The 26,323-nt window shown below is 36.7% G+C and overlaps 1 protein-coding gene across 8 annotated transcripts in view; it reads left to right on the top strand.

Annotated features, from left to right (window-relative positions):
* The window catches only part of ABL2 (ABL proto-oncogene 2, non-receptor tyrosine kinase), a 108,555-nt gene that overhangs the window by 72,494 nt on the left and 9,738 nt on the right, over positions 1-26,323 (top strand). For 2 of the 8 annotated variants that reach the window (XM_067728762.1, XM_067728758.1), the window contains exons 1-11: positions 3,626-3,763; positions 9,095-9,157; positions 10,393-10,563; positions 14,020-14,315; positions 17,321-17,593; positions 18,678-18,762; positions 19,800-19,977; positions 20,594-20,778; positions 21,765-21,917; positions 22,801-22,890; positions 25,608-25,781. In XM_067728762.1, coding sequence (XP_067584863.1) covers positions 3,652-3,763; positions 9,095-9,157; positions 10,393-10,563; positions 14,020-14,315; positions 17,321-17,593; positions 18,678-18,762; positions 19,800-19,977; positions 20,594-20,778; positions 21,765-21,917; positions 22,801-22,890; positions 25,608-25,781 — 1,780 coding nt within the window. In that variant the 5' untranslated portion in view covers positions 3,626-3,651. Of the gene's footprint in view, positions 1-3,625; positions 3,764-9,094; positions 9,158-10,392; positions 10,564-14,019; positions 14,316-17,320; positions 17,594-18,677; positions 18,763-19,799; positions 19,978-20,593; positions 20,779-21,764; positions 21,918-22,800; positions 22,891-25,607; positions 25,782-26,323 lie in introns of those variants that run through there. The other 6 variants (XM_067728761.1, XM_067728757.1, XM_067728764.1 and 3 more) reach the window with 3 other exon arrangements.

The raw sequence follows: 26,323 nt of genomic DNA, 5'->3' as shown, positions 1-26,323 counted from the left end.
AATCCAAGAACATGGTATATCTCTCCATCTATTTGTATCATCTTTAATTTCTTTCATCAGTGTCTTATAATTTTCTGCATACAGGTCTTTTGTCTCCTTAGGTAGGTTTATTTGTAGATATTTTATTCTTTTTGTTGCAGTGGTAAATGGGAGTGTTTTCTTGATTTCACTTTCAGATTTTTCATCATTAGTGTATAGGAATGCACTAATGCATTAATTTTGTATCCTGCTACTTAATTTTGTATCCTGCTACTTTACCTGTGCATTAATTTTGTATCCTGCTACTTTACCAAATTCATTGATTAGCTCTAGTAGTTTTCTGGTAGCATCTTTAGGATTCTCTATGTATATAGTATCATGTCATCTGCAAACAGTGACAGTTTTACTTCTTCTTTTCTGATTTGGATTCCTTTTATTTCCTTTTCTTCTCTGATTGCTGTGGCTAAAACTTCCAAAACTATGTTGAATAAGAGTGGTGAGAGTGGGCAACCTTGTCTTGTTCCTGATCTTAGTGGAAATGCTTTCAGTTTTTCACCATTGAGGACGATGTTGGCTGTGGGTTTGTCATATATGGCCTTTATTATGTTGAGGACACGCTGCTATATTTAAAATGGATAACCAACAAGGCCCTACTTACTGTATAGCACAGGGAACTCTGCTCAGTGTTATGTAGCAGCCTGGATTGGAGGGGAGTCTGGGGGAAAATGGATACATGTATATGTATGGCTGAGTTGTTCTGCTGTGCACCTGCAACTATCACAACATTGTTAATCGACTATACTCCAGTATAAAATAAAAAGTCTAACAAAACAGTTTTACTTAAGAATTTCCTTGATTAAGCAGTAAAAATGATTAATTTTATAAAAATCTTGATTCTCAGGTACATGTCTTTTTAGTATTCTATGTGACAAAATGGAAAGTATGCATAAAGTACTTCTGCTGCTTGCCAAAATATTGTGGCTGTTTTTAGAGAGAGCCATGTGCAATTTTTGTGTGTTTTGAGCTGAACTGGCTGTTTTTTTCATGGAACACTATTTGCACTTGAAAGATTGAACGAGAAACTATTCAGATTTGGGATTTGGTAGACATTTTCTCAAAAATGAATGTAGTGAGTTTGCTCTTTCAAAGAAGACAGGTATTAATTGTTGGAAATGGTAGAATTTGAGCTTTTAAGCAAAAATTAGAATTCAATAAAATTAGTAACCATCATTCTGATCATGACAACTTCTTAAAACTTTTGTGATGAGGTTGATGGTGATAGTAATGAATAGGATGTTTCAATGTTATATAACAAAGTATGTCAACATTTAGTGAAGCATGATTTCCAGATGATCAATGCCTGATGTTAAAAAATGCAAAGTACAGAATAGACCCATTCCAAGTACAAGATAAACCAACAATTTTTTTTTTTTTTTTTTGTGGTACATGGGCCTCTCACTGTTGTGGCCTCTCCCGCTGCGGAGCACAGGCTCCGGATGCGCAGGCTCAGCGGCCATGGCTCACGGGCCTAGCCGCTCCGTGGCACGTGGGATCCTCCCAGACCGGGGTATGAACCTGTGTCCCCTGCATCGGCAGGCAGACTCTCAACCACTGCGCCACCAGGGAAGCCCTCCAACAAATTTTAATTTGACAGATTATGAAAATTTTGTCTGTGTGGTTTCAGATTTCAATTTACAGTTAACCTTTGTTGGGTTTTGGTGTGGTATCAAAGAAGAATATCCATAATAATCTGAAAGAATGTTAAAATATACCTTCCTTTTATACCTCCATATCTGTGTGCAATAAGATTTTCATATACTTAAACAAAAATAACATCACAGCAGATCAAATGCAGAATGAAGATTCTACTATCTTTTTTTAAGCTAGATATTAAGAGATTTGCAAAAAATGACAATGTTACTCTTAATTATCTTTTCAAGGGTAGTTATTTTTAATAAAATATGTTAACATGAGTTTATTGTTATTTTAAAATTAATATTATAGTTTCTCAGTTTTAATTTCAAATATGATAAATAATGATAGATGTAACCCACATAACAGAGGTCTTTGGAGACGTCAGTAGTTCTTATTTTTTAATTAAAAATTTTTAATTATAAAATATACATAACATAAAACTTACCTTTTAAACTATTTTAAGCTGTACAGTTTAGTAGCCTTAAGTACAGTCACCCATTTCCAGAACTAGAACAACTTCTAGGTATTTCACATAAGTGGAATCATACAATATTTGTCCTTCTGTGCCTGACTTATTTCACTGAGCATAATGTTTTCAAGGCCCATCTATGTTGTAGCATATATTAAAATTTTATTCGTTTTTATGGTTGAATAATTTTCTGTTGTATGTATCACATTTTGTTTATTTGTTCATTCTCTCTGTACTCCTGGTAACAATATAGGAGCCTTAAAAATGTAACTATTAATTATTGGTAATTTAAATAGCAGATTTACTGATTAAATAGTAAATCATATGGTATAGAATGTAGATATGTATAAAATATGAATTATGGAGCTCCTTTGCCTTTTATTTTGTGTAATTTAGGGAAGGAGAAATTCAACCCAGTATTTGAAATTCTGAGTCATTAATTTGAGGTAACCCATTAGTCATTTAACTCTTGCTTTCCCCATGATGTTAACAGTACTGGCTTCATAAAAGTTAATTTCTTTGAGTGCATAAGGTTTTTTTTAACACTGTTAATAATTACCTACATCAAAGTCATTCTTTCTTTAAGTTTACATTATAATTTTGTAACATCTTTATTGAAGGCTATTTCAGTTTTGCTATCTATAATTTTACCATTACCTTTATTGACCTGGAACCAAGCACAGTGGCTTGTACATAGTAGGTACTTAACAAATATTTCTTGAATCAATGAGTATTCTTAGGTGTACAGTAACACATTCTTGTATTATTTTTGTAGTTTATACCACTAAAGTCATCCAGTATTTGTAGATTTTACTAATTTCCTATAAGGTTCTTAAGTTTTATTTAACTTTGTTCCTATGTATTAACAAAGATTAGGCTTTCACTTTTAAAAGTTATAATACTCAAAAGTTTTCAGCACTATCATGCCATGTTTTTAACCTTTATTAAGCTATAATAGAGCCAAAATTTTACTGAAGGCCATCATTTCCTGGCTTCTGTGCTTATGAATCAGACTGTAACTATTTCTTTGACTTTGGATTTGTGGTTTCGTGAACTAATTTAAGTGATGCAAAAGATGAGTCTTGTTAGGGGTTTCCTCTCTTAAAAGTGTAAACACTTATTGTAAATGCGTTTTCTTCAAGGAAACTTTTCTCTACAGTCTCACTTCATTATCACTTAGGAATGAAATCCCATCTATATGTACTAATCCCTACGTGTTGTATTATTTGTTACTCGTGTGTCGGTTTTTACTTATTTTTTCAAAATGTTCCAGAGGTTTTGAAGTATCTCCATTCTGACTCAGTGTTTTGCTAATTACTAGACATTTTCCTTTATGTAACTCTTCACCCACTTTGGACTTGTAAACGCTTACCCTTCCATTGGTTCCTTCTGGCTACTGAGAACATGAATGAGTGTCACATGCTTATGGTATTGCTTGTCAGAGAGTGGAATTCCAAGACTTCCTCTGTACATAGATCAGTTAAACTTTTGTGCTTCTGGGCAGAGGAATGGTCTTTGGGACAGCTCTGCTTCTACCTAATTGTTATGGCAGAGATCAGGACACATCGCTTTGCTGCCTGTGCAGTGAGGCCTCAGAAACTGCTCTACCCAACTTGACAGGTATGATATAAGAGTGATAGTTTGGGGAGGGTACATAATCACAGTAAACAAGCATGAATGGAGATTTCAAAAAATTAATATTATCTACTATTATCATCTTTATTCTTGGCCAGTGAAGCTTCATGTGTTTTTTTTCCCTGGTATTTCATAGTAGGGCCTTAGTAAGTACCTATTGAATGAAAGAAATGAATGACATATGATATTTTGTAGTTTTAAGATACATATGGCTTGGTATTGAGAGCAATTGATTTATCTAACCACCTTACACGTTTTTAAAAGAGGCGTTAAAAAGTATTAGTTTCTTAGGGGCTTCCCAGGTTGTCCAGGGGTTAGGACTCTGCGCTTTCACTGCCATGGGCCTGGGTTTGACCCCTGGTTGGGGAACTGAAATCCTGCAAGCTGTGCGGTGCAACCAAAAAGAAAAAAAAAAAAAGTATTAGCTTCTTAGAGAATATGCAGTCAGACAAAGTAGAATTCTAGCAAGATAAGTGTTCGTAAAAATGCTTGGAAATGCCTAAACTGAAATTTTTGAATATTAATTTCTCCAATTACTACCTGACAAATTTCTACCTAGAAATTTCTTAAACTTAGAAATTTCTGCTAAAAGTTATTGAATGACTAATTGGTAAAAAGTGTTTTTAATAAAATTAAACATTAATTTTAATTAAACATTAGACATTATTTAAACAGTAATTAAACATTAAACGTTAAATTTAGGAATTATCTCTGAATTTGAGTTTTATTCTGGATTTTAACTTGTTTAATCCTGATAATTTACTTTGTACAAGCTGCTACTTCTATGTTTTACCTTATTTTTATTGTTTCCTACAAGTGTATTAGTAGAAAAAAGTAATAAAATTACATTTTCTTAATAGTCACAATGTATTTCTGCTACCTGGGTCCTATATTCCATAAGTAAAAATTAGAGTCTTCTGTTGTGTCATCTTAAGTCCATGATATACCTCAACAATAGTGAGTAATGAAAGATAACTCACTATCTAAGTTACCTCATGTATAGTAGTCACTTGACATTGTTCAAAAATAAAACATTCCCAGCCTACACACTTGTATTCTGAATCATCCAGATTTGACTGTTTTAAGCCCATGAGGAAAGTAGCATAGACTAGACCTACTGGATAACACGGTGGCATTTACTTCCTATAGGTCCTCCCCCCTCTTTTTGTCTTCATTCCTTAGCTTGCTCTCCCCCATTTAGTTCTTTAACTCTTTATGATTTAAAACATGTTCATTCCTGGCCTCAGGAAAATGTTAGGATGTTTCTTGTCTTTGGAAAATTTCCCCTTTTGTTTGGTGCTAGTGGGTAGGATGGTGTTTAAGTGGATATCCTGTGCAGGCGGATTGTACAGGAAATAGAGCCTTAGTACTGTGAGAACAAAAGAGTGGGAAGAAAGAAGAAACGAAGGAAATAAGATCTTTTTTTTTTTTTTGCGGTACGCGGGCCTCTCATTGTTGTGGCCTCTCCCGTTGCGGAGCACAGGCTCCGGACGCGCAGGCCCAGCGGCCATGGCTCATGGGCCCAGCCGCTCCGCGGCATGTGGGATCTTCCCGGACCAGGCACGAACCTGCATCCCCTGCATCGGCAGGCGGACTCTCAACCACTGTGCCACCAGGGAAGCCCGGAAATAAGATCTTTTGACTTGACCAAAAAGACTGTAAAACCAGAGATGGGAAGAAGGGGATTGGGGGATAAAAAGGATTGTTTTCCAAGTTGTGGTTCTTTTAGTACTTTGGTCTCAGAATTGACTGTTTTCCTGTATTTATTATTTTTTATATATTACAGAAATGTACAGTATTTTTTAGCCTGTATATATGTTTTAAGTTTTCATAAAATTGTGCCACAGGTCTCATTCTCTTTTCTCCTTTTGTCAAATAACATGGTTTTAAGAAGCTGACTTGCCTTTAAAAATCCTCCTTTGAGCTTGATGGAGTTCCTCTCCAGTACAGATGAATCACATGTCATAGACATATTCTTGCACTTTGACAGTCTGTCATTCTACTATCGTCAGAGCAGAATTCCTGCTCATCCAATTTAAATGCTTTCTCTTCTCTGAAACCTTTTCTGACTGCAGAGTTTTTTTTTCTTATTCTGTCCTCTCATAGCATCCTCTGTGAGTATAGCAGTATGCATGGTTCATTTATTCAACAAATTGTTTTCAAGAGCCTCTTATATGCATTCACTGTTTGGGGTGCTTGGAATTTATTAGTGAACAAAGCAGGCAAGAATATCTGTCCTCCTGAAACTAATATTCTAGTGGGATGAGGTAATAGTTGATGTGAATGTGATGATAAATAAATTACATATTTTACGGTAATAAGAGTGATGGAGGGACTTCCCTGGTGGCACAGTGGTTAAGAATCCACCTGCCAATGCAGGGAACATGGGTTCGAGCTCTGGTCCGGGAAGATCCCACATGCTGCGGAGCAACTAAGCCCATGTACCACAACTACTGAGCCCACTCGCCGCAACTAGAGAAATCCCGCGCACAGCAATGAAGACCCAACACAGCCAAAAAAATAATAATAAACATATTAAAAAAAAGTGATGGAGAGAAATACATTAGGAAAGGAGGCGTGGGGGATGTGGAAGTGTTGTCAGGAGTAGATGCATTTTAAAATAGGATGGTCAGAGAATGCCATACCAAGAGGGTAACATTTGAGTGAAGTGTCATGTGGATGTCTTGGGGAAGAATGTTTTAGGTGGATGGAAAAGCCAGTACAAAGGCCCTGAGGTAGGAGTGTGCCTGTCTTGTTCAAGCAACAGCAGGGATGCCAGTAGTCAGAATGAGGTAAAATGGGAGAGGAATAGTAGGAAGATGAATTGGGCAAGGTAAGTTGCAAAGGGCCTTGCAGGCCCCTTGTAAGGACTTTAGCTTTTATTCCAAGATAAGGAGCCATCAAAGAGTTTTGAGCAGAGGAGTAAAGCAATCTGACTTATGCTTTAAAAGCTGGTTGGTGTGTTAATAGTCAGTAGAGAGCTAGGATAAGAAGCATGGAGATCAGTTAAAAGTCTAGTGAAATAATCTAGCTGAGAGATGATGCTGGTGACAGGGCAGTAGTAGTGGAGGGGGTGAGAAATGGATAAATTCCAGATACATTCTTGGAGGCAGTGCCAATAGGATTTCCTGATGGATTGGATGTCGTCGTATTGGAGAGCAAAAAAGGAGTCATGAATGATTCCAAGGTTTTTTGTTTTTCTTTCCCCACCTTTATTGATATAATTGACATGTAACATTGTGTAAGTTTAAGGTATAATAATACATAAGTGTTGATTTGGTACACTTTGGTAATGCAAGATGATTACCATCATAGCATTAGCTAATACCTGCATCATGTCACATAATTACCATTTCTTTTTTTTGTGGTAAGAACAATCTCAGTCTAGTCTCTTAGCAATTTTAAAATTTATAATACAGTATTATTAGCTATAATTACTGTGTTATACACTAGATCCCCAGAGCTTATTTATCTTACAGTTTGTACTCAAACTTCCAAGGTTTTTGGCCTGAGGAACTGAAAAGATGGACTTGCCATTAACTGAGGTGGAAAATTCTGTGAGAGCAGCACATTTGGGGGAAAGAATGGATGCTAGTTTTTTATAGTAAGTCCAAATAATGTTATTTGTGATTTTTAATCTTTATATTCTGAGGCCCAGCATGGTGCGTACTGTATAGTAGATGTTCACTAAAATCATTAGTTTTGTAAATCTTAGATTTTAAATATACTGGTTTTCACAAAGTAAGGTATAAATATACAGTATTTGTTGTTTTGGGCCTGATAGGATTTAAGAGTTAGCTTCAGTGTCTACTTGATTACTGTTTCTGACTTGGTAGTACAGAAGTTCTTGTTGCCCTTGATTTTTGTTCCTCTTATAATGTCAAACAAGGGGCACTTTCTTTTATCTAAAAAGAAGGAAATATACTTGAACTGTTTGACAATCATTAAACCAAATAATAATCATAAAACATTGTAATGTGTTACCACTATCACTGGCAAGAAACATTTATCATTGTGGATGGAACATGTGATATTCAGTATAGAACCTAAAAAATATTAGAATATTCTCTGTACTTCTTTTTGGCAATTCTTTTCATTTTAATAAAGTAGCCCAATGGAAATTCCATTAGAGTAGATAATATTTCATTAGAATGGAGAAAAACATAGTACCTGAGACCAGTTTGAAGCATGTTTTATATGATATAGTATTTTGTTTGTTTGGTAATCCTAATTTGTTATCTTAGTATATATAATACAGCTGTTCCTATTCACTATAATTCTGCATTTAAACAAGAAGCAAGGTAATCTATTTCAAATTAACTTTTCAGGACATATGGACATATCTTCAGATTTGTTGTAACATTCTTAATGTAAAACAATTTAATTAGCTGTGAAATTTTTAAAATATACTCTTTTAAAGAGGAGGAAGGAATGTGAAGAAGTGAAATAAACTGTTAGAAGAACATCCAACCTATAAGAGGAATTTCTGCCTATATGATACAGATGGTTATGAAGTCATTTTAAAAACATTGGTTAATGCTATTTTAAGTTTAAAAGGCATCTCACTGTTTCCTGTCACTTATATTTTTGTGTAATTTGGTTATTCATTCAGTCAACAGTTACTGAACACATATTATGTGACTCTTGCTAGAAAAGAGATACAGTTCTTATGCCAGGGAGCACATTGTGAAGTTGGGGAGACGAACATAAATTGAGGATAAAGATAGGAGGTGTTACTGCAGCAAGTGTAATGCTTTTGTGAGCACAGGGAGGAGGAGCATGTGAGGCTTCCAAGCGGAGATTATATTGGAGTTGAGTGTCATATCAATAAAATGAATAGGACTTCCCTGGTGGCTCAGTGGTTGAGAGTCCGCCTGCCAATGCAGGGGACACGGGTTCGTGCCCCAGTCCGGGAAGATCCCACATGCTGCGGAGCGGCTGGGCCCGTGAGCCATGGCCGCTGAGCCTGCGCGTCCAGAGCCTGTGCTCCGCAACGGGAGAGGCCACAACAGTGAGAGGCCCGCGTACGGCAAAAAAAAAAAAAAACAGAAGTCAGCCAGTCAAAAAAAAAGGGTGGAATGAGTTCGCATTCTAGGTAGATAGGACTATGTGAACAAAGGCAAAAAGGTAGGAAGCATCGTGGTGTATGTTCAGATGTAAAATTTGAGATGTGGAATGGGGGAGAGGTGAAGCTGGAGGAATAGGTAGAGATCTGATAATAAGAGACCTTGTAGGCCATGTTAAAGAGATTTTAGCTTGATGGTGAACTATTAAAGAATTTTAAGAGTGACATGGTCAAATTTTTGTTTTAAATAGATCACTTTGCCAGCTGTGTGGAGGATGGATTTGAGGGAGACAAGACTGGAGGCAGTAGTCCAGGTGAGAGATGATGGGAATCTGAACTAAGACATTGGCAGTACAGAAAGAGAGGAGGGAATGGATTGGAAAAGAAATAAAATCACAGATTCAAGGGTTTTTCTTCTTCATGTATGATAAAACCAAGTTTAAATTAAAAATGAGTGGAAGGAGAGGGAGAGAGAGACATACTAGAAAAGTGTTGTTTTTATGACAGAGGCAGTTGGATAGTGGCAGATTGCCACAAAAACCAGTTTTTAGTGATTAAGAACATTGCTACTGAAAGATGAGTGTATTTTTTGTATAATCATCCTGAACTGTGAGAAGCAGGTGATCTTTAACTAAGATGGTATAGGGATCACCTGTTTGTGTAGTATAACTAAATCTAAGAACCACAATGCCTTGAGGAAGAAACCAGGTGTTACAAGGCTTCAACCAGTACACATGATAGAAACTCAATAAATCATGTCCACTGCTGGCAGTATTTTCTAGAGCCCTAAGTTAGTTATTTTATAAAAATGTACCACTTAGGAAAAGAAAATAGGGTAAAAAATTTTTTTCATTAAAACAGTTAACAGTTGAAAGCTGTTACATTATAGACAGTGCATGGTAACACAAAGGTATTTTGGGATGCCAAAAATATTTTGTATTAAACCAAAATATTTTTCTGTTATTTAATAGATAATTTTAGGATTTTTTTCTAAAAGCACTATTTCTGTAATTTTCTATATGTAAATGGAAGGTCTGGATTAATACAATCTGTACATATTTCTTAAAATCTCTGTTATCTTTTCCACAATTTGTTTTATATGGAGAGAGTAAGGGGAGAAAGGTACTTTGGGAGGACTTATAAAACATAACTATTCCTTCTTAAAACCACTGTCACCTAGACAAAATATCTTGTGTGTTTTATAAAATGAACTGCCATTTCTTTTTGAGATTTCTTTTTTTATTTTGAGGAAACTGTGCCTTTCCTATTCATTTATTTCTGATTTTGGTTAATGCAGATAACAGCTAAATGCTCGTTTTGTGTTCTTTTCTCTATCTTGTTGTATTTTCAACAAGTAGACTTCTCTCCTGCTTAGGAGATGGTGCTATTTTGCTCTTTCTTTATGACTCCACAACTATGTGAACAGTTTTGTTCCACCCTGGAGCCATCAGTATAATGCCAGCAGCTAAAATATTGTGTATGTACTGAATTCAAATGAATTTCCATCTCCTGGACTTCCTGTGAACTCCTTTCTCTTTATGTCTTTCAGAAGCCTTGCACCGCCCCTATGGTTGTGATGTTGAACCCCAGGCCCTGAATGAAGCCATCAGGTGGAGCTCCAAGGAGAACTTGCTTGGAGCCACTGAGAGTGACCCTAATCTCTTTGTTGCACTTTATGATTTCGTAGCAAGTGGTGATAACACACTGAGTATCACTAAAGGTGAGCTTCTATGTAACATCCTCTCACTTTTCAGTTTTTATTAGTGGTTAAGAAATAAACGGGTGTATTCTAGATTCTGCCTCTGACTAAAATTAGCTAGGCAATTTGGGCCCAGATACCTTTGGTTCATTCTTTTTTTTTAAACCTGTGTAGGGGATAATGCCACTTTATTTACTTTATAGGATTTTTATTAAGGCTAAAATGAGACGAAGTACTTTAGAAAAAACACCACACGATATATACATAGACTTTACTCATTCTCAGAATTCTGTACTATACGTAATATGCCAGCATTCACCTGCCACAAAGGTAAGGTTTACCGTACACCTCTTCTCACTGGACTGTGGCTAAGATGACATGTTGCCAGACCCCAGTGCTACTCTAAGTGTTGTTCGTGGACTGACTGCCTATTTGAGAACCATTCGTTACCAGTCTGCACTGAGATTAAGAACTTTCACTCAAAATGTAAAACAACTACATTGCTAAGTACACTATTTATTATTTAGTTCAGCTGACATTTTCCTTTTTTGGAACAAGACTTTCAGCAGGAAGAAAGTAATCCAGTGATTCACATTCTGGCACAAGCATCTTGTTGTGGACCTGCTTTGAGTAGCACTGGCCTAGACAACTTACCTCTCATTTGTGTTTATATGGGTTAGTGAAAGGACTAGTAGGAAGGGTTTCTATAGTAGTAACACTCTCAACAGAGTAGTAGTTTATTTTCAGTAGTAAATTCTTATCAAAGGGAACATCGAGAACATGTCCAGGTAAAACCAACCATTATTGGTTTTTTGAACAAGGACAGAAAAAGTGAAACTGTTTTGAGAAGGAAATAGTATAGGACATTCTCATTGTGTACGTGAGTTGGATTGCTAATCTGCTTAATCTTTTCTTGTCTTTTCATTTATGAAAGCTTCCTACTGGGAAAAAATAAGATCCAGGATAATTTTTAGCTAAATGAAAATGTAACTTCAGTGATTATTTGTCGAACATATTCTTTTTATTTGTAAGGGTTCAGAATGAGGTATTAAATGGGAGTGCATATACCAAATTAAGAAGACAGGTCTTCACTCAAGGAATGTTACCGTTAAAATAAAATTTTTATATACATCAATTTTTAAAATCCAGCCAGATTCTTCAAAAACAGAAATCCTTAAAACTGAGTTTCTCAAACTGGGGTATAGGTATCTCCCAGAGGTACATGTGCAAGGAGGTTTCAAAAGTACAGGAAAAGTAAAGCGCATTATTATCTCCTAACATCAATTTACTTAAAGATTTTGGGTAGTTTTGGGGGCAGCAGGTTGGTGATGGTATTTGTACATGTGTGGGGGGCTGTGTTTTATGATGGGAGGAAAATTTTACACAGAGGTTTAGGATAAAACAAAGGACTTCAAAAGCATTTTATACTGCGTGGTAGGTAGTCTCTTTGGGCTACAACACACTCTTTTACCTTAAGATGCTTCAGTGGAGAAGTTGGTGAAGTGAAGACTCAGAACATTCTTTCCTAAATATAATTTTCATGTCAGTTATTTTCCAAGATAGCTCAGTCACCAAGGAAACATTGATAAAGAAAGCCTGTTGATTCATCAGTTACCAGTAATGGCAACTACTAGTGTGCAGCCCAAGAAGTGTGATTCCCGTTATCTTATGACCAACAGTGATTTCTTTTAAAACCTACGAAATGCCAGGTTTTTATCCAGGTTCTTATTAATATAAAACAATGTCATGCTAAAACTAATTTATGATTTTAAAAGATAAGAAAAATATTTTAAAAATAAAATAGCAATACTTGTTTTAGTTCCTTCTTCAAAGATGATATTTTGCTTGAATTAAAAAACAACGTTCTCCCAGGATTCCTCTGGCAATAGGGCCAATGTTTATATCCATTGTCAATTTCCATGGTATTCAAAACTTCCAGAGTGGAAAATTCTCCTCCTAACTGCTAAAAAGAGAAAAACAAACAACCAAAAACCTAGGGAGTTTGACTGTATCCTGATTATGATGACATGTCATTATCATTTCTTTGTAAGGAAGCAACAGTAATGTACTTGGTAAAGAACTTAGTCTGTAATTCTCATTCTCTTAGAGTAGTGGAGAAAAACTACAGACTGACAAGTCTTATTTAGCTTTTCTGGCAGCAGTAAGATTTTTTTTCCTCTGCAGATATGGTTGGGGAGTATTTATCAGTACACATGCATTTCCACCACCACATGCCCGTACACTACTATATACCTATATGTATATATATTTTTTGTATGTGTGTGTGTGCATGTGCACATGCATATACTCATGTTTTTTCTCATTGAAATGTCTCACATCCCAGGGTCTTGGGTGAGGTGGTAGGGGCTAATAGAAAGTTATCCTATGACAAACATTTCTGTAGACTGCTGAAAAAAGTTAGATGGCTGCCAGAATAGTAATTTTGAGTTGTTCCTCAACAGCCTTTGCCTGATAATTACTGAGCCATATGCTTTTGATTGCTCTGGAACTGTATAGGAAAGCTTGCATCTCTCAGATATGGGAGCCTAAGGCCTTATAAGGGTTCTTTAAGTTATTTATCACTAATGATACCTCTTTCACCTTCCCTGTTTTGCCTGTGCTGCAAGTACAGGGGCAGGGTGTATGTTTGGGGAGTCTAAAGTTGATGTTCACAGCTTTATTAGATCAAGGACATTGAAGTTGATAGCAAAGATAACTCCGAGTAACTTGTGTCTTGGGTTCCAACTTCAGACTCAGCTTCCCTTTGCTGCACACTAATTTGAGAGGAGCAGATAGGGGTGATTAATTCATCATGGGGAATGGGAGGGAAATTGGGAAATTCTGTTTTAAAACTTGAGTCCTGGAAAAGATTGTGCTTCGGGAGTCCTCACTGCCCACCTCCACCTCCAAGTACTTTTCTTTCTGAAAATGTTGCTGAAAGCTCTGTGGTCGGTTCCTTTTTGTTCTTTGTTTTTTTTACATTGATGGTTTTTGTAGCCTTTGTGCCTACTGAAATTTAGAAGTAACTTTGTATTTTACATGTCTTATCCCTAATCCTTGATTGTGGTTAACACTGAACCATATATAAGATACATTCCCTGACAGACTGTTTTGAGGAAAAAATTAATTTCATTTTTTTGAAGAGTGAGACTGTGTCATTTTCCAGACATTTGAATAACCTTTTTATCTTTGTATGCTACCTTAGTTGCATACATGGAGTTTCTGGTTAAAAACCTTCAAAACTCTGTAGGTAATGTCAGAAAACCATCTCTTAACTATGCTGCTTTTGTTTAAGCTATGAGCTAAAGATATCAATCAGGCTATGGTGACAGCCAAGTTTTCATTATTTCTAAAAATTTTGTTGGCTTAAAAGTTCTTGATTCATTTTTCAGTGAGTTTTAAGTTTGACAGTAGACTGCTTCCATTTGAGGTAGTCTTAACATCTTTTCTTTCATTCTGTGATGACCTCCTGGCCAGGTGAAAAGCTACGAGTCCTTGGTTACAACCAGAATGGTGAGTGGAGTGAAGTTCGCTCTAAGAATGGCCAAGGCTGGGTGCCAAGCAACTACATCACCCCAGTGAACAGCCTGGAGAAACACTCCTGGTACCATGGACCTGTGTCTCGCAGTGCAGCAGAGTATCTACTCAGCAGTCTAATCAATGGTAGCTTCCTGGTGCGAGAAAGTGAGAGCAGCCCTGGGCAGCTGTCAATCTCGCTCAGGTATGAGGGACGTGTGTATCACTACAGGATCAATACCACCACAGATGGCAAGGTAAGACTGGCTGGCAGCCACCTCTAGGTGTGGACTGGCTGCTCTTTAGAAACAGTATTCAGAACGACTAAAGAATATAGTTTTTATGTCTGATATGAAATAAACTAATCACTGACGTGAGTTTGAGCTATTTGGCATGTGAGAGAGAGCTTACTCTTTTCAAAAGAATATGGTAATGGAAATTAAAAACAGTATTATGTTAATAGTTTAATGATGAGCTAGATTTGAAGGTGAAGAATGAAGAAAACAGCTGTATAAGTTAACTGTTCTCATCATCATCAGTGTATAAGTATGCATATATGCATCCAGTACATTATGTAGAATTTATAAATTAAACCTTGTATCTATGAAAATTATAATGATCTCTACCAGAAAGTTTACCGAGTAAGAATTTAGAATTTTCAATCAGTCATTTAGCAGTTTATATGTTAGAAAGGCCAACCATATAGAAATGGCCATATTAGAATGGAACTGTTTTACTTTATAAATGGTAAAGTATAGGCTTATGTCAGTTCTTCTGTTGAACAGTAAATTTAGATTGAATTGTTTCTTCCACTCTTTCTCTCTTTGTGATATGCATAGTAGGGGAAAAGCACACAGGCTTTAAAGCAAGCAGATCTGGTTTGCTGGGTAACTCCATCATTTATTAACGTTGTGACCTTACTTAAGCCTCAGTTTCCCATCCCATATTATTGGATTCTTGTGAGGATTCAGTAAGATAATTTCCATAAAACATAATGGCTGGTAAAAAGTAGGAGATAGTAAGTTATTAATTTTCTTTCTCTTTTGCATCACCTTACAGACGTATTTTTTCTTGATGAAACCAAATAGAATCAGATAAGTGATGATGTAAGAGAGACTCAACAGATCTACTTCTGGTTGTATACCCAATAGAAATGAGTGCATATGTGTACAGAAGACATGTACAAGAATGTTCACAGCAGCATTATTTATAGTAGTCAGAAACTAGAAACACCCAACTGTCTAACCACAGTAGAATGAATTAATACATTGTGGTATATTCATAAAATGGAATCTCGTACAACAACAAAATTAACATAGTACTGCTACACACACTCTCAGGAAAAACTGTGACCCACCAGCTGCCTACTTTTGTAAATAAAATTTTATTGGAATACAGATACACTCATTTGTTTATGTATTGTCTATGGCTGCTTTCTCAATATTACGGCAGATTTGAGTAATGACAGAGACGCTATGGCCACAAGCCTAAAATATTTACTATCTGGTCCTCTAGAAAAGTTTGCTGACCCCTGTCATAGATGAATCTCATACACATAAAGCTGAGCGGAAGGGGTTAGTGATTGCCAAGGGATGGGGATGAGGGGAGTGGGAATGACTGCTAATGGGTATGGGGTTCTTTTGTAGGGTGATGAAAATGTTCGGGAATTAGATAGTGGTAGTGGTTGGACAACCAGTGAATATATTGAAAAACGCTGTATTGTACACTTGAAATCATGAATTTTATGGTGTTATATATGAATTATATCACAAAAAAAAAGTTGAGTGTGAAAGAAAGCAGGCACAAAACTACTTATTGTGTGATTCCATTTGTATAGGTATAGTTCACAAGCAGGCAAAGCTAATCTAAGGTGTTAGAAGTCAGCAGAGTGGTTACATTTGCAGGGGTAAATAGCTGGGAGGGCACGAGGGAGGCTTCTGGGTGCTGGTAATATTATAATGCTCCATGTGGGAGATGTTTACATGGGTGAGTTCACTTTATAGAAATCATCAGTTCTCCATTTATTAATTGTATACTCTTCTGTATACACTAGAAATTTCTTTTTTTAAAAATAAGCAAGCTCCCTTGGGAGATAAGGCCCAAAGAGTGCTATCTTACTTTATACTTCTTACTGCTTATCACAAATTAACTACTATTTTGTTAACAACTCTGAAATAAAATTGTGGCTTTTTGTAAAACGGCCTAGACACTCAAAAGCACATCTTAATGAAATAAAAATTATAAGATATTTGAATACCCTCTCCCTACCAAAAAAACTGAAATCAGTGTTTTTCAAATTATGTTCTGTGCAAGATTCTGAGGTGGTATTTCATAAATTTTTACAGGAAGCCAGTCCCCTCTTACCTACTTTAATCGGCGTTTCTCTTCCTTTATCTTATATATTTGGGTTCCGTAGTCTTTTTGCATAAAAATATTTGAAGACCAGTGATCTTGATGATCCAGAGAGAGATTTTGGAAGCTTTTCTCCCTCAAGACTAGAGCTACTTTAGGAACCATAGGAAGAGTGATTTAAATGAGATTAAACTGAAGTTCTGTTTCTCCCTGCCATCATGGTTTAATTCTTCCATTTACCTCAATAGATAATTCCTTATTTTCATATTTTATTAATCAGTATTTTTAAAACTGAAGTATAATTGGTATATAATGTGTTAATTTCTGCTGTACAGCAAAGTGATTCAGTTATATATATATCGACATTCTTTTTTTATATTCTTTTCCATTATGTTTTATCATAAGATATTGAATATAGTTCCCTGTGCTATACAATAGGACCTTGTTGTTTATCCATTTTATATATAAATCTTACATCTGCTAACCTCAACCTCCCACTCCATCCCTCCCCCAGTCCCCTCCACTTGGCAACCACCAGTCTGTTCTCTATGTCTGTGATTGTGTTGCTATTTCAGAAATAAGTTCATTTATGTCATATTTTAGATTCCACATATAAGTGATATCATACGGTATTTGTCTTTCTCTTTCTGACTTACTTCACTTAGTATGATAATCTCTAGTCGCATCCATGTTGCTAGAAATGGCATTATTGCGTTCTTTTCTATGGCCAAATAGTATTCCATTGTATATAGGTACCACATTTTCTTTATGCATTCATCTGTCAATGGACATTTAGGTCGTTTCCATGTCCTGGCTATTGTGAATAGTGCTGCTTATTTTCGTATCTTAAGACCAGTGAAATAATGACCTCTTTTAGGTTGGTTTAGCTTTTCTCCACTCTCCTCACCAGGTTTATGTAACTGCTGAGAGCCGCTTTAGCACCTTGGCCGAGCTTGTTCACCATCACTCCACAGTGGCTGATGGACTGGTAACAACACTACACTACCCAGCACCCAAGTGTAATAAGCCTACAGTCTACGGTGTGTCCCCTATCCATGACAAATGGGAAATGGAACGAACAGATATTACCATGAAGCACAAACTTGGGGGTGGTCAGTATGGAGAGGTTTACGTTGGCGTCTGGAAGAAATATAGCCTTACGGTTGCTGTGAAAACATTGAAGGTGGGTTGCTGAGAATTACAGTTTTCAGGCATCTTTTTCTTTTGTGCTGAATCACTTGGAAATATCAGCTTGCCCTTCTTTAGCTTTGGAATGCTTTCCACCCACTGGTGCCAAGCACATCAGCAAATTGTGATGATTAACCCTGGTGCCGTTGCTGACAATGCAGGGGCATATTATTCACTGAAATGCAGTGAAATCCACATGTGGGGAAGGTTTGTCTCTGGAGGCTGTTGATGTAGATCTTGGTGGGAGGTTAGAAGCACATTATTACTTGTAAAAGCAAAGCAAGCTGCTTTCCTTCCTCAGGACAACCCCTGCTGGACAGAATTCTTCATGCATTGTTGGAGAATCATGGGCACTGTCTTTTCTTGTTCTGTCCTTTATCTCCCTGCTGCTTGTTCCTCCCATCTCCATGAGATTAGATCACTTTTTCTTGTTCTTCATATTCACAGAAATCTTTTTCCTGATGCCACCCTCTTTCTCCTTTAAGCATCCTGGTATCGAATTACAAGTTTTGTCACTCATTCCATTCTCTGAAGATTTCTCATATGCCTCAGTAGCTCTGGCATGTCACTCGAAAGGACTGCTCTTCACCTATGAGTAGTAGTCAGTTCTTTTGCAAGCACTTATTAAGTGCTTGTTCTGAGTGTGAAACAGTATGTACAGCCTTGCAGATATGCTTTGCTCCTTAAGGAATTTGTCAGGAAGATAAATGTGTAAACAGCTAACTGTTGTCTCCTCTTTCAGAGGCTTGAGGTATCTAGGGAAGTAAACTAACAGAGAACTGAGTTATCTATCCAAGTCTTTTGTGTTTCACTTGTGATAGGACATGATTGCTGAATTTTACTCACCCTACTAAATTTCACTCCAGTTTCAAATACTGCATAAATTCAAGGAGACATTTTCTTAATTGGACTTGTATAGAGCATATTATTTTGTGATAAAATTTCTTGAAGTAAGTGCTAAAATATTCAAAAGATACCACCTTTTAAAGCTGAAGTTTTAGGATTGTGAGTTGACTCAAATGATTAAGATGGGGCTTGTCCCTTTCCTCTTTTTCTTTCTTATCTTCCCCCCTTTCCAGGAAGATACTATGGAGGTGGAGGAATTCCTAAAAGAAGCTGCAGTGATGAAGGAAATCAAGCATCCTAATCTGGTACAACTACTAGGTGAGGACGCTTGCCTGAACCATAGGTTTCTTCAAAGATACTTGTCCCCCAATACCCTGTTATCTCCAAATCCTTCTTTTGAATCACCATGGTGGAAGCTCCTAGTACAAATCTATTTCAATAAATGGTTGTTGTTTTAATCAGCAGTCTCTGTGTTTAAAAATTACCCAACAAACAGTGACCTGGATTGATTGCAATGTATAAAACTGCCCAGCTTATGGTAATTGCCCCTGACTAAAGTTCAGAATCATTCAAAATGATACTAAACCAAAAACTGTCCCAAAGGTTTTTGCAAAATAAACAGGCATTAAGCAAAGGTCTATGATTAAAGTCCTTCTTTTATCATAGTCATAAAGAGGCATTAAGCAAAGGACTAAGATGAAAAATTGTGACCGCCCGTCAGTTTACCTTTACAAGCAGAAAGTGCTGTGCTGTGATAGATTGGCTTCTCACCTATTCAGATCACAGAGAAACCTTTGACTGAAACCATTGCCTTTTAAAAATAGGGCCACTTTCTTCGGGTGTTCATTGCACCAAACTATCCCAAAGGAAGTAGTTTCTTTTGGTTTTTTACAAGGAGTCCTCCATGTATTAGTGAAATCCTTAACTATGGAAACAGTTATAATCTTTTTAAAAAGCATTATTACATTCTGGGCTCACACAGCCTTCAACATATGCACAATTGCTATTACTTTTAGATAAACATTGTTAGCATGCAGTTGAGGATGGGAATTGTGGGCATGTACAGAACTCTAGAAGTATCAGTAGTCCTGACCCCTTAATACAAGTAACTGCTTTTGCTCAAACAGGCATATACTCAAAATGCATGTGAATTTCCAGAGTGTGATATCAATGGAAGCAGAGACTTCCAATCAGCCAGCTTCTTAACTTCGCTGCATTATTTTTAGAGAATGACATGGCAAGAAAGGAAAAGATTACGGCTGAACTAGACTTTAAAAATTGTCCATTTTTCTTGCCAAAGTGGTTTGGAGTGTTTGAATATATACTAATAAAGCAAGCTCTATTTGAACTATCAGGTGTATGTACTTTGGAGCCACCATTTTACATTGTGACTGAATACATGCCTTATGGGAACTTGCTTGATTATCTCCGAGAATGCAACCGAGAAGAGGTGACTGCAGTTGTACTGCTTTACATGGCCACTCAGATCTCTTCTGCAATGGAGTATTTAGAGAAGAAGAATTTCATCCATAGGTGTGTAAAACCTGATTATCGCCTATGATTAACCATGAAGCTGCCTTGCCTGACATGCAAATAAAGGAAAGAATATGAGAACCTTCCCAGAAATTTTCAGATAACTCAGGAAAGTAATTTTCTCTTTCACAGGGACCATTGTAATGTCATTTCCTATAAACCTACTGTGTATTCTGATTCAAGTATTAATGCGGGGCCTTTGCTGTTCTCAGAACAGAAAGCTGTTTATTTTGCCCGAGGCTATATCCAAGATCTTTTTGCTCCATCTAGCGGCTTAAGTTTAAAAATAGCTTTCTGTCTTAGTAAAAAACTTGAAACCTTGTAGAAGAGCATATGTCACTCACCTCTGAAACCTATCCCACTGTACTTACAAATAGGAACCCGTTTTCTGAAGCCTGCTTTATTGTGGCATCACATAACCGCCTCTTGATGAGTACTCTACAAGTGATGTATAATTAGTGGCTTTCTACCATGTCAGCAATTTTCATAAAACACTGTATCTGTCAACAGTTACTTATCAACTCTGCTTGTAGCACAAAGAACCGATAACAGAGCATTCATGACCATTTTCCAGAACCATCTGATTGGAATCACATTTGGCTTCTCTTTCCCACAGAGATCTTGCAGCTCGTAACTGCCTGGTGGGAGAAAACCATGTGGTAAAAGTGGCTGACTTTGGCTTGAGTAGATTGATGACTGGAGACACCTATACTGCTCATGCTGGAGCCAAATTTCCTATTAAATGGACAGCACCAGAGAGTCTTGCCTACAATACCTTCTCAATTAAATCTGACGTCTGGGGTAAGGTTGGAAGGGACGTTTTTCTGTGTTTTGTCATTTTCTTTATAAGTAAATGCTTAATTCTTTAGAGGTTCTCTTTTATATGATCAGTATCCTTTGCCTTTACACCCGTCCTTCTTCAGTCATTCAGCAAGCATTTATTAAATATGTACTATCTGCGAGGCACTTACCGTAGAAAGAAGTTGTAAAGAAAAAAGTTAAAAAAGTCCCTGCCTTCAGAGCACTCACAGTCTAGGTATTATATTGCACTGAAGTTCTAATGATCCTCTCTGTGAAGCTCCCTGTTTTCCACATTAGGCTTTATTGCTTATTTCTAGAGCACTGTGACACAGAGTAGCAACCTCTTTTCAAGGAAGGCATGAAGTTTCATCTAGAATTTGTCCTTGTAACTGATCTTGTTTCTACTGCCCTGAAAAGAAATATGATTTAGTAGAGACTCGGGGGAAAGAACAAGTCTAGAAGTTTGGATTGTGGGCCAGTGGAAATAGTTGAGGATTCTAGGTCATATTTTACCAGAAATCTCAAACTCAGGAATAACCTGTGAGAAAATCAAGCAAATTCTTTTTTCACATGTGAATTTTATCTGATTTTAAATGAGTCCATTTTTATATTATTCCTCTAGTATTAGCTGACTTAAAAATTCTGAAATTCATTAAATAGATCGTAAATTGCTCTAAGAATAGTTTGCTTATGCCCCAGACTTCTTATATGGTCATGGTTTATTTTCCCTCATTGAAGTAAAGGAAATCCAAATAAAAATTGGGAAATCTAAAGAAAACTGTCTTTAAAGTGAAGTGTTCCTTCAGTGAAGTGTTCCTATGGAAGATATCTTCGAAGAACAAGTCATGTTGTAAGAATTATAAGAGTATACTAATGTTGTAATAGTGTGAATGTTACCCACAATTTGAAAGAGAAGTTACCTAATGGTATAAAATAAATAATAAATCAGAAGAAATATAAAGCTCTTTTTTTCATCCCTTTTGCAGCTTTTGGGGTGCTCTTGTGGGAAATTGCTACATATGGAATGTCACCATATCCAGGTATTGACCTGTCTCAGGTCTATGATCTGCTGGAAAAAGGATATCGAATGGAACAGCCTGAAGGATGTCCCCCTAAGGTGTATGAACTTATGAGAGCATGTGAGTATTTTTGCATATTTTAATTTTGAAGGTTTAAGTGAGCAATTCAGGATGATTAACAAAATTGAAAACATTTTTTCCTCTCAGTGTTGTAAGATTGTGTCCAGCCTCATGACATAGAGTTAGTCAGTGATCAGCCTGTTGGGATATCGTATGCTCTACCAGTGAGTCTTATTGGAATCCAAAGAGTCATTCTCTGTGGCCCAAATATTCACCCAATTTTCCACAAACATTTGCATATATAATAGGATAATAAGAAATTGGGTTTGGAGATTAGGTAGGGGAGGGCTGCTTTCAGCTACATAAAATGATTGTTAAAGACTATGGAGAATGCATGAAATTGACTTCTGTGATGAATAAAAGCATCTGACTTCTTAAAGATGAGAAAGTAGGAAGGTGAGTAGTGAATTAAACTGCAGTGTGTTTGAATATGTCTTGTTATTTTCCCATTGAGCATTGTTGTTGCCTACTGCCCTGTCTTTGTCAACTGTGAATTCCAAGCTCCGCCTTTGATATACTGTTATGTTTCTGAATGTGTACAACTGATTATTTATAAGAGTGAGTTTAAAGACAGGTTTTACTACTTTTCATTTTTCCAGTGGAAGAAAACTTGTCATTTTCTAAACCATCTCCCCACCCTTCTGCATCCCTATAGTAGAGGGAATAGGAGCTGAGGCTACATAGAAGGATTGGCCCTAGGAAGTGGGTTCATCACACCTCTGAGTCTGGAACTAAGAAACAGCTGCCTCACTATCATTGTGAACTTGCTGTAACTCTGCTTTAACAAGCATGTGTCCTAATGCATGGAACTCACCATCAGGGTGCCCCTGAATATTTAATTCCTGCAAGAAGCTTTTAATACTGTTCTTCTTTTGTTACATAGGCTGGAAGTGGAGCCCTGCTGACAGGCCCTCTTTTGCTGAAACACATCAAGCTTTTGAAACCATGTTCCATGACTCCAGCATTTCTGAAGGTGAGAATCTGGTGATTTACTGTCAGTGGTGGCTAGTTCTGAGTGCTGGGGATGATAAAAACATTTCAAAAATTATAGATTCTTATAATTTGGGACTCCATTTCAAGATACTGAATTCTTGGCCTTTATTATTCTTGTTTTGCTTTTTTTTTTTTCTATTTTAAGATGTATATTTGTGTCTCTAGCTCATATTAATTAGAAATTAATTCAGTCTTTTCAGGAAGAGTATAAGTTCAAGTTCAGCGGTTAAGCATTAACACAATGCAGGAAAGAGAAGAGGAAAAAATGAGAATGAAAAATATTTCAACTCTCTAAACCACACCTATAAAGACAGAACCAAGTCATAAAAGCAATATCCAGAAATTCCATTTCTGGAAATAGATCTTAAGGAAATAATTAAGAGTATGAACAAAGATTTAGCTGTAAGGATGTTACATCAGAGTCTAGTTTATAATATTGAAAAATTAAGAACAATCTAAATAGTGTGCCAATTATTATATCCATGTAATTGAGTAGTTAAAATGATATTCTTAAATATATTGACACAGAAAGTTTAGAATGAGAATGTTAAGCTATGAATAGTGAGAATCTTTTTCTTATCTAAAAAACAAACAAGTATATGGACACATACAGGAAGTTTTCTACTTCTGTGTATAATGTCTCTTTAAAATTATCTGCAAAAGTGAAACAATAAACTTGTTATAAACAGAGGGAGACTATTCCTAGAGAGCTAAAAACAAACAATTCTTAGTTATACTTGCCTGTTAGACATTTTGGTGTAGTTCCAGAATTGTATACATACTTTTCAAATTTTTCTTTTCCTTCATAATTGAACAGATAACTTACTGTTTAAGTTCAAGTTAAAAATGTTAGAAGAGGAAATCAGCTAAGCTGATTTTTGTCTGCTTCCTTAGTGATTTATCATGTCTAGGTAAGAAGAAAGGAGGAAGTAAAACACCAAAGTTTAATGAAAAGTATTTTCATCCTCGTCCTTTAATGTATGGAACTTCCGCAGCTTGGGGAGGGCACAGCTTGCCCTTTGGGCCAGATTGAGCAGCTGCCTATCACAGCAGTCTTCTTTCCTCTGTTGCTTTATATCCTATGCAGTCAAAGTGGTAGAAGTCGTAAATATTGGTCAAAGAATTGGGTGCTTCTGTGTAAACGTTTAACTTCTGTTGAATCCTTAGCTAAATATTTCTGCTTCTCTTGAAAATGTTATATTCTTTTAGAAAAGCAACCGTATCAATTTTCAAAGCTAATTTCAATTAAAAATTGCTAAGCAAAAAATTTAACATTATTTAACACACATTTTATTAAGTATTTAATCTGTGGTAAGCACTATACTAGGTCTGAGGACATAGAGATAAGACACAGTTCTTACCTTAAAAGGATGTATATTAGTTGTAAGTGAAAGAAACTTAGCTCAAACTTTTCTTAAGCAACAAGAGGAGGATTTATTGCCTCATAACCAAACCATGGAAAAGCAGGGATGGCGCTAACCTCAGGGTCACTTGAAGCCATGGACTCAAATAGCTTCAGGTCTCCTTCCCTCTTCTCTTTCCTTCCCACACCTTCACCCACCCAATATCTCTTTACGTTTGTTTCTGCGTTAATCTCATCCTCCAGGTGGCATAGAACACAGTTGTCAGCATCCTCATGTCTGTCTCGCAGCTGCTCTGTGAGAAAGGAATCTCACTGGCATGGCTTGGGTTATGTGCCGTGTACCCACGCTTGTGGGGGGTCAGTTTTGAAAAATAATTACCAAAAAAAATTGTAAATTAATTACAAAAATTCACAATTTAATTGATCCATACTTCATTTTTGTTCAGGAATGAATAGCAATGTCTGCCTTATTAGTAAAAGCTGCAAAACCCATGACTGCTTTTAATCAGCTGAGACTTACTAATGGGGTGAACACATTTTCAGGAGCCTCATTTGCTTCACTGGCATGAAATGGAATGGATTGTATCTACCTTCCTTTTTATGCAAGGCGCAACCTGAAAATAAAAATATGTGCAAACATCCGTTTGCTTTGTTCAACCTCTGAACAAGCGCTTAGTAAACAAGGATATCCAGATGACCAATGAGCACACAAAATCACCCATCATCAGAGAAGTACAAAATAAAACAGTGAGATGGCCATTACACATCTATCCCAGAATGGCTAAAATTAAAATCAAACAAAAAAAACTAACATCAAACTTTGGTAAGCATGCATGGTAACCAGAACCTTCATACAAGTTAGTGGGGATGTAGATTGGTCCAGCCAGTTTGGGGAGGTTTGGCAAGACCCAACAAAGCTGAATTTATGTGCTCCCTGTGACCTACCTGCTCCTATACCCAGCAGACGTGCATAACACTGAAGCCAAAGACACATAGTACAATAGGATGTCCCTAGCACTATATTCATAATAGCCAAAAACTAGAAACAAATATTCATGAAGAAGAGAATGGATGAATTTTGGTGTATTCATGCATTTGAACAATACACAGCAACAAGAAAAACCCTTGCCACATGCAGTAACAGGGATGAGTCTACAGATAGAATGCTGAGCAAAAGAAGCCAGACACAAAAAGTGCATAGTGTGTGATTCCACTTACATATTTTATACTCCATTCTTCAGTTCTTCTCAGTTGTATGCCTTTCTGAAAAGAGAAACTCCCATTTTTTGGTCATGAAATTGTTCTTTTTATTATTCCCCTTGCCTTCCTCACAGAGGTAGCCGAGGAGCTTGGGAGAGCTGCCTCCTCCTCATCTGTTGTTCCATATCTGCCCCGACTACCTATACTTCCTTCTAAGACCCGGACGCTGAAGAAACAGGGGGAGAACAAGGAGAATATTGAAGGGCCACAAGATGCCACAGAAAATTCTGCTTCCAGTTCAGCACCAGGTATGAATGAGTCCGTAGGCAGGTAGAGTCAAACTGCCTTTTTTAAAGAGCCTTGGGGTATGATGCCTTTATTTCCACTTTCCTGCCCATTTTCCCTGAGGAAAGTGTGGCTGGCTTCTGTTTTATTTACCACTCTAGTCCTCGGCTCTGCATTGCCAGTGTTAGTAGTCCTGATCTGTCCGTCCAGCATACAACTCTGCCTCCCACTCCATCTCCTAAACTCCTGATTCCCAAATAGTTACTGTCTTTACAGTTCCGGCAACAATTTCTTCATTGAGTCTGATAGATGAAGCCAGGTTATGCTGTAGTTTCTAGAGAAAAGTTGAATGCCGAGGTAAAAACCAGCGGATTATTTCTTTCCGTTTATATCCCATATTGCATTTGGAACAATAGCGTGAAATGATAATGTATTTATTAGTTTCCTCTGAGTCCTGCTAACACTTGACATTTAATAGATGCCAACAGCACTCTTACAGTTCAGCCTTAGTAACTCAAATGAGTCACTTCTTATTTTTCACATTACTGATTGGCCGTTTTTTATC

The sequence above is a fragment of the Pseudorca crassidens genome, chromosome 2 (genome assembly GCF_039906515.1).
Source record: "Pseudorca crassidens isolate mPseCra1 chromosome 2, mPseCra1.hap1, whole genome shotgun sequence".
Classification (NCBI taxonomy): domain Eukaryota; kingdom Metazoa; phylum Chordata; class Mammalia; order Artiodactyla; family Delphinidae; genus Pseudorca; species Pseudorca crassidens.
Note: the sequence above shows the minus strand (reverse complement) of the source record. Positions and strands in the feature narration are given on the sequence as shown.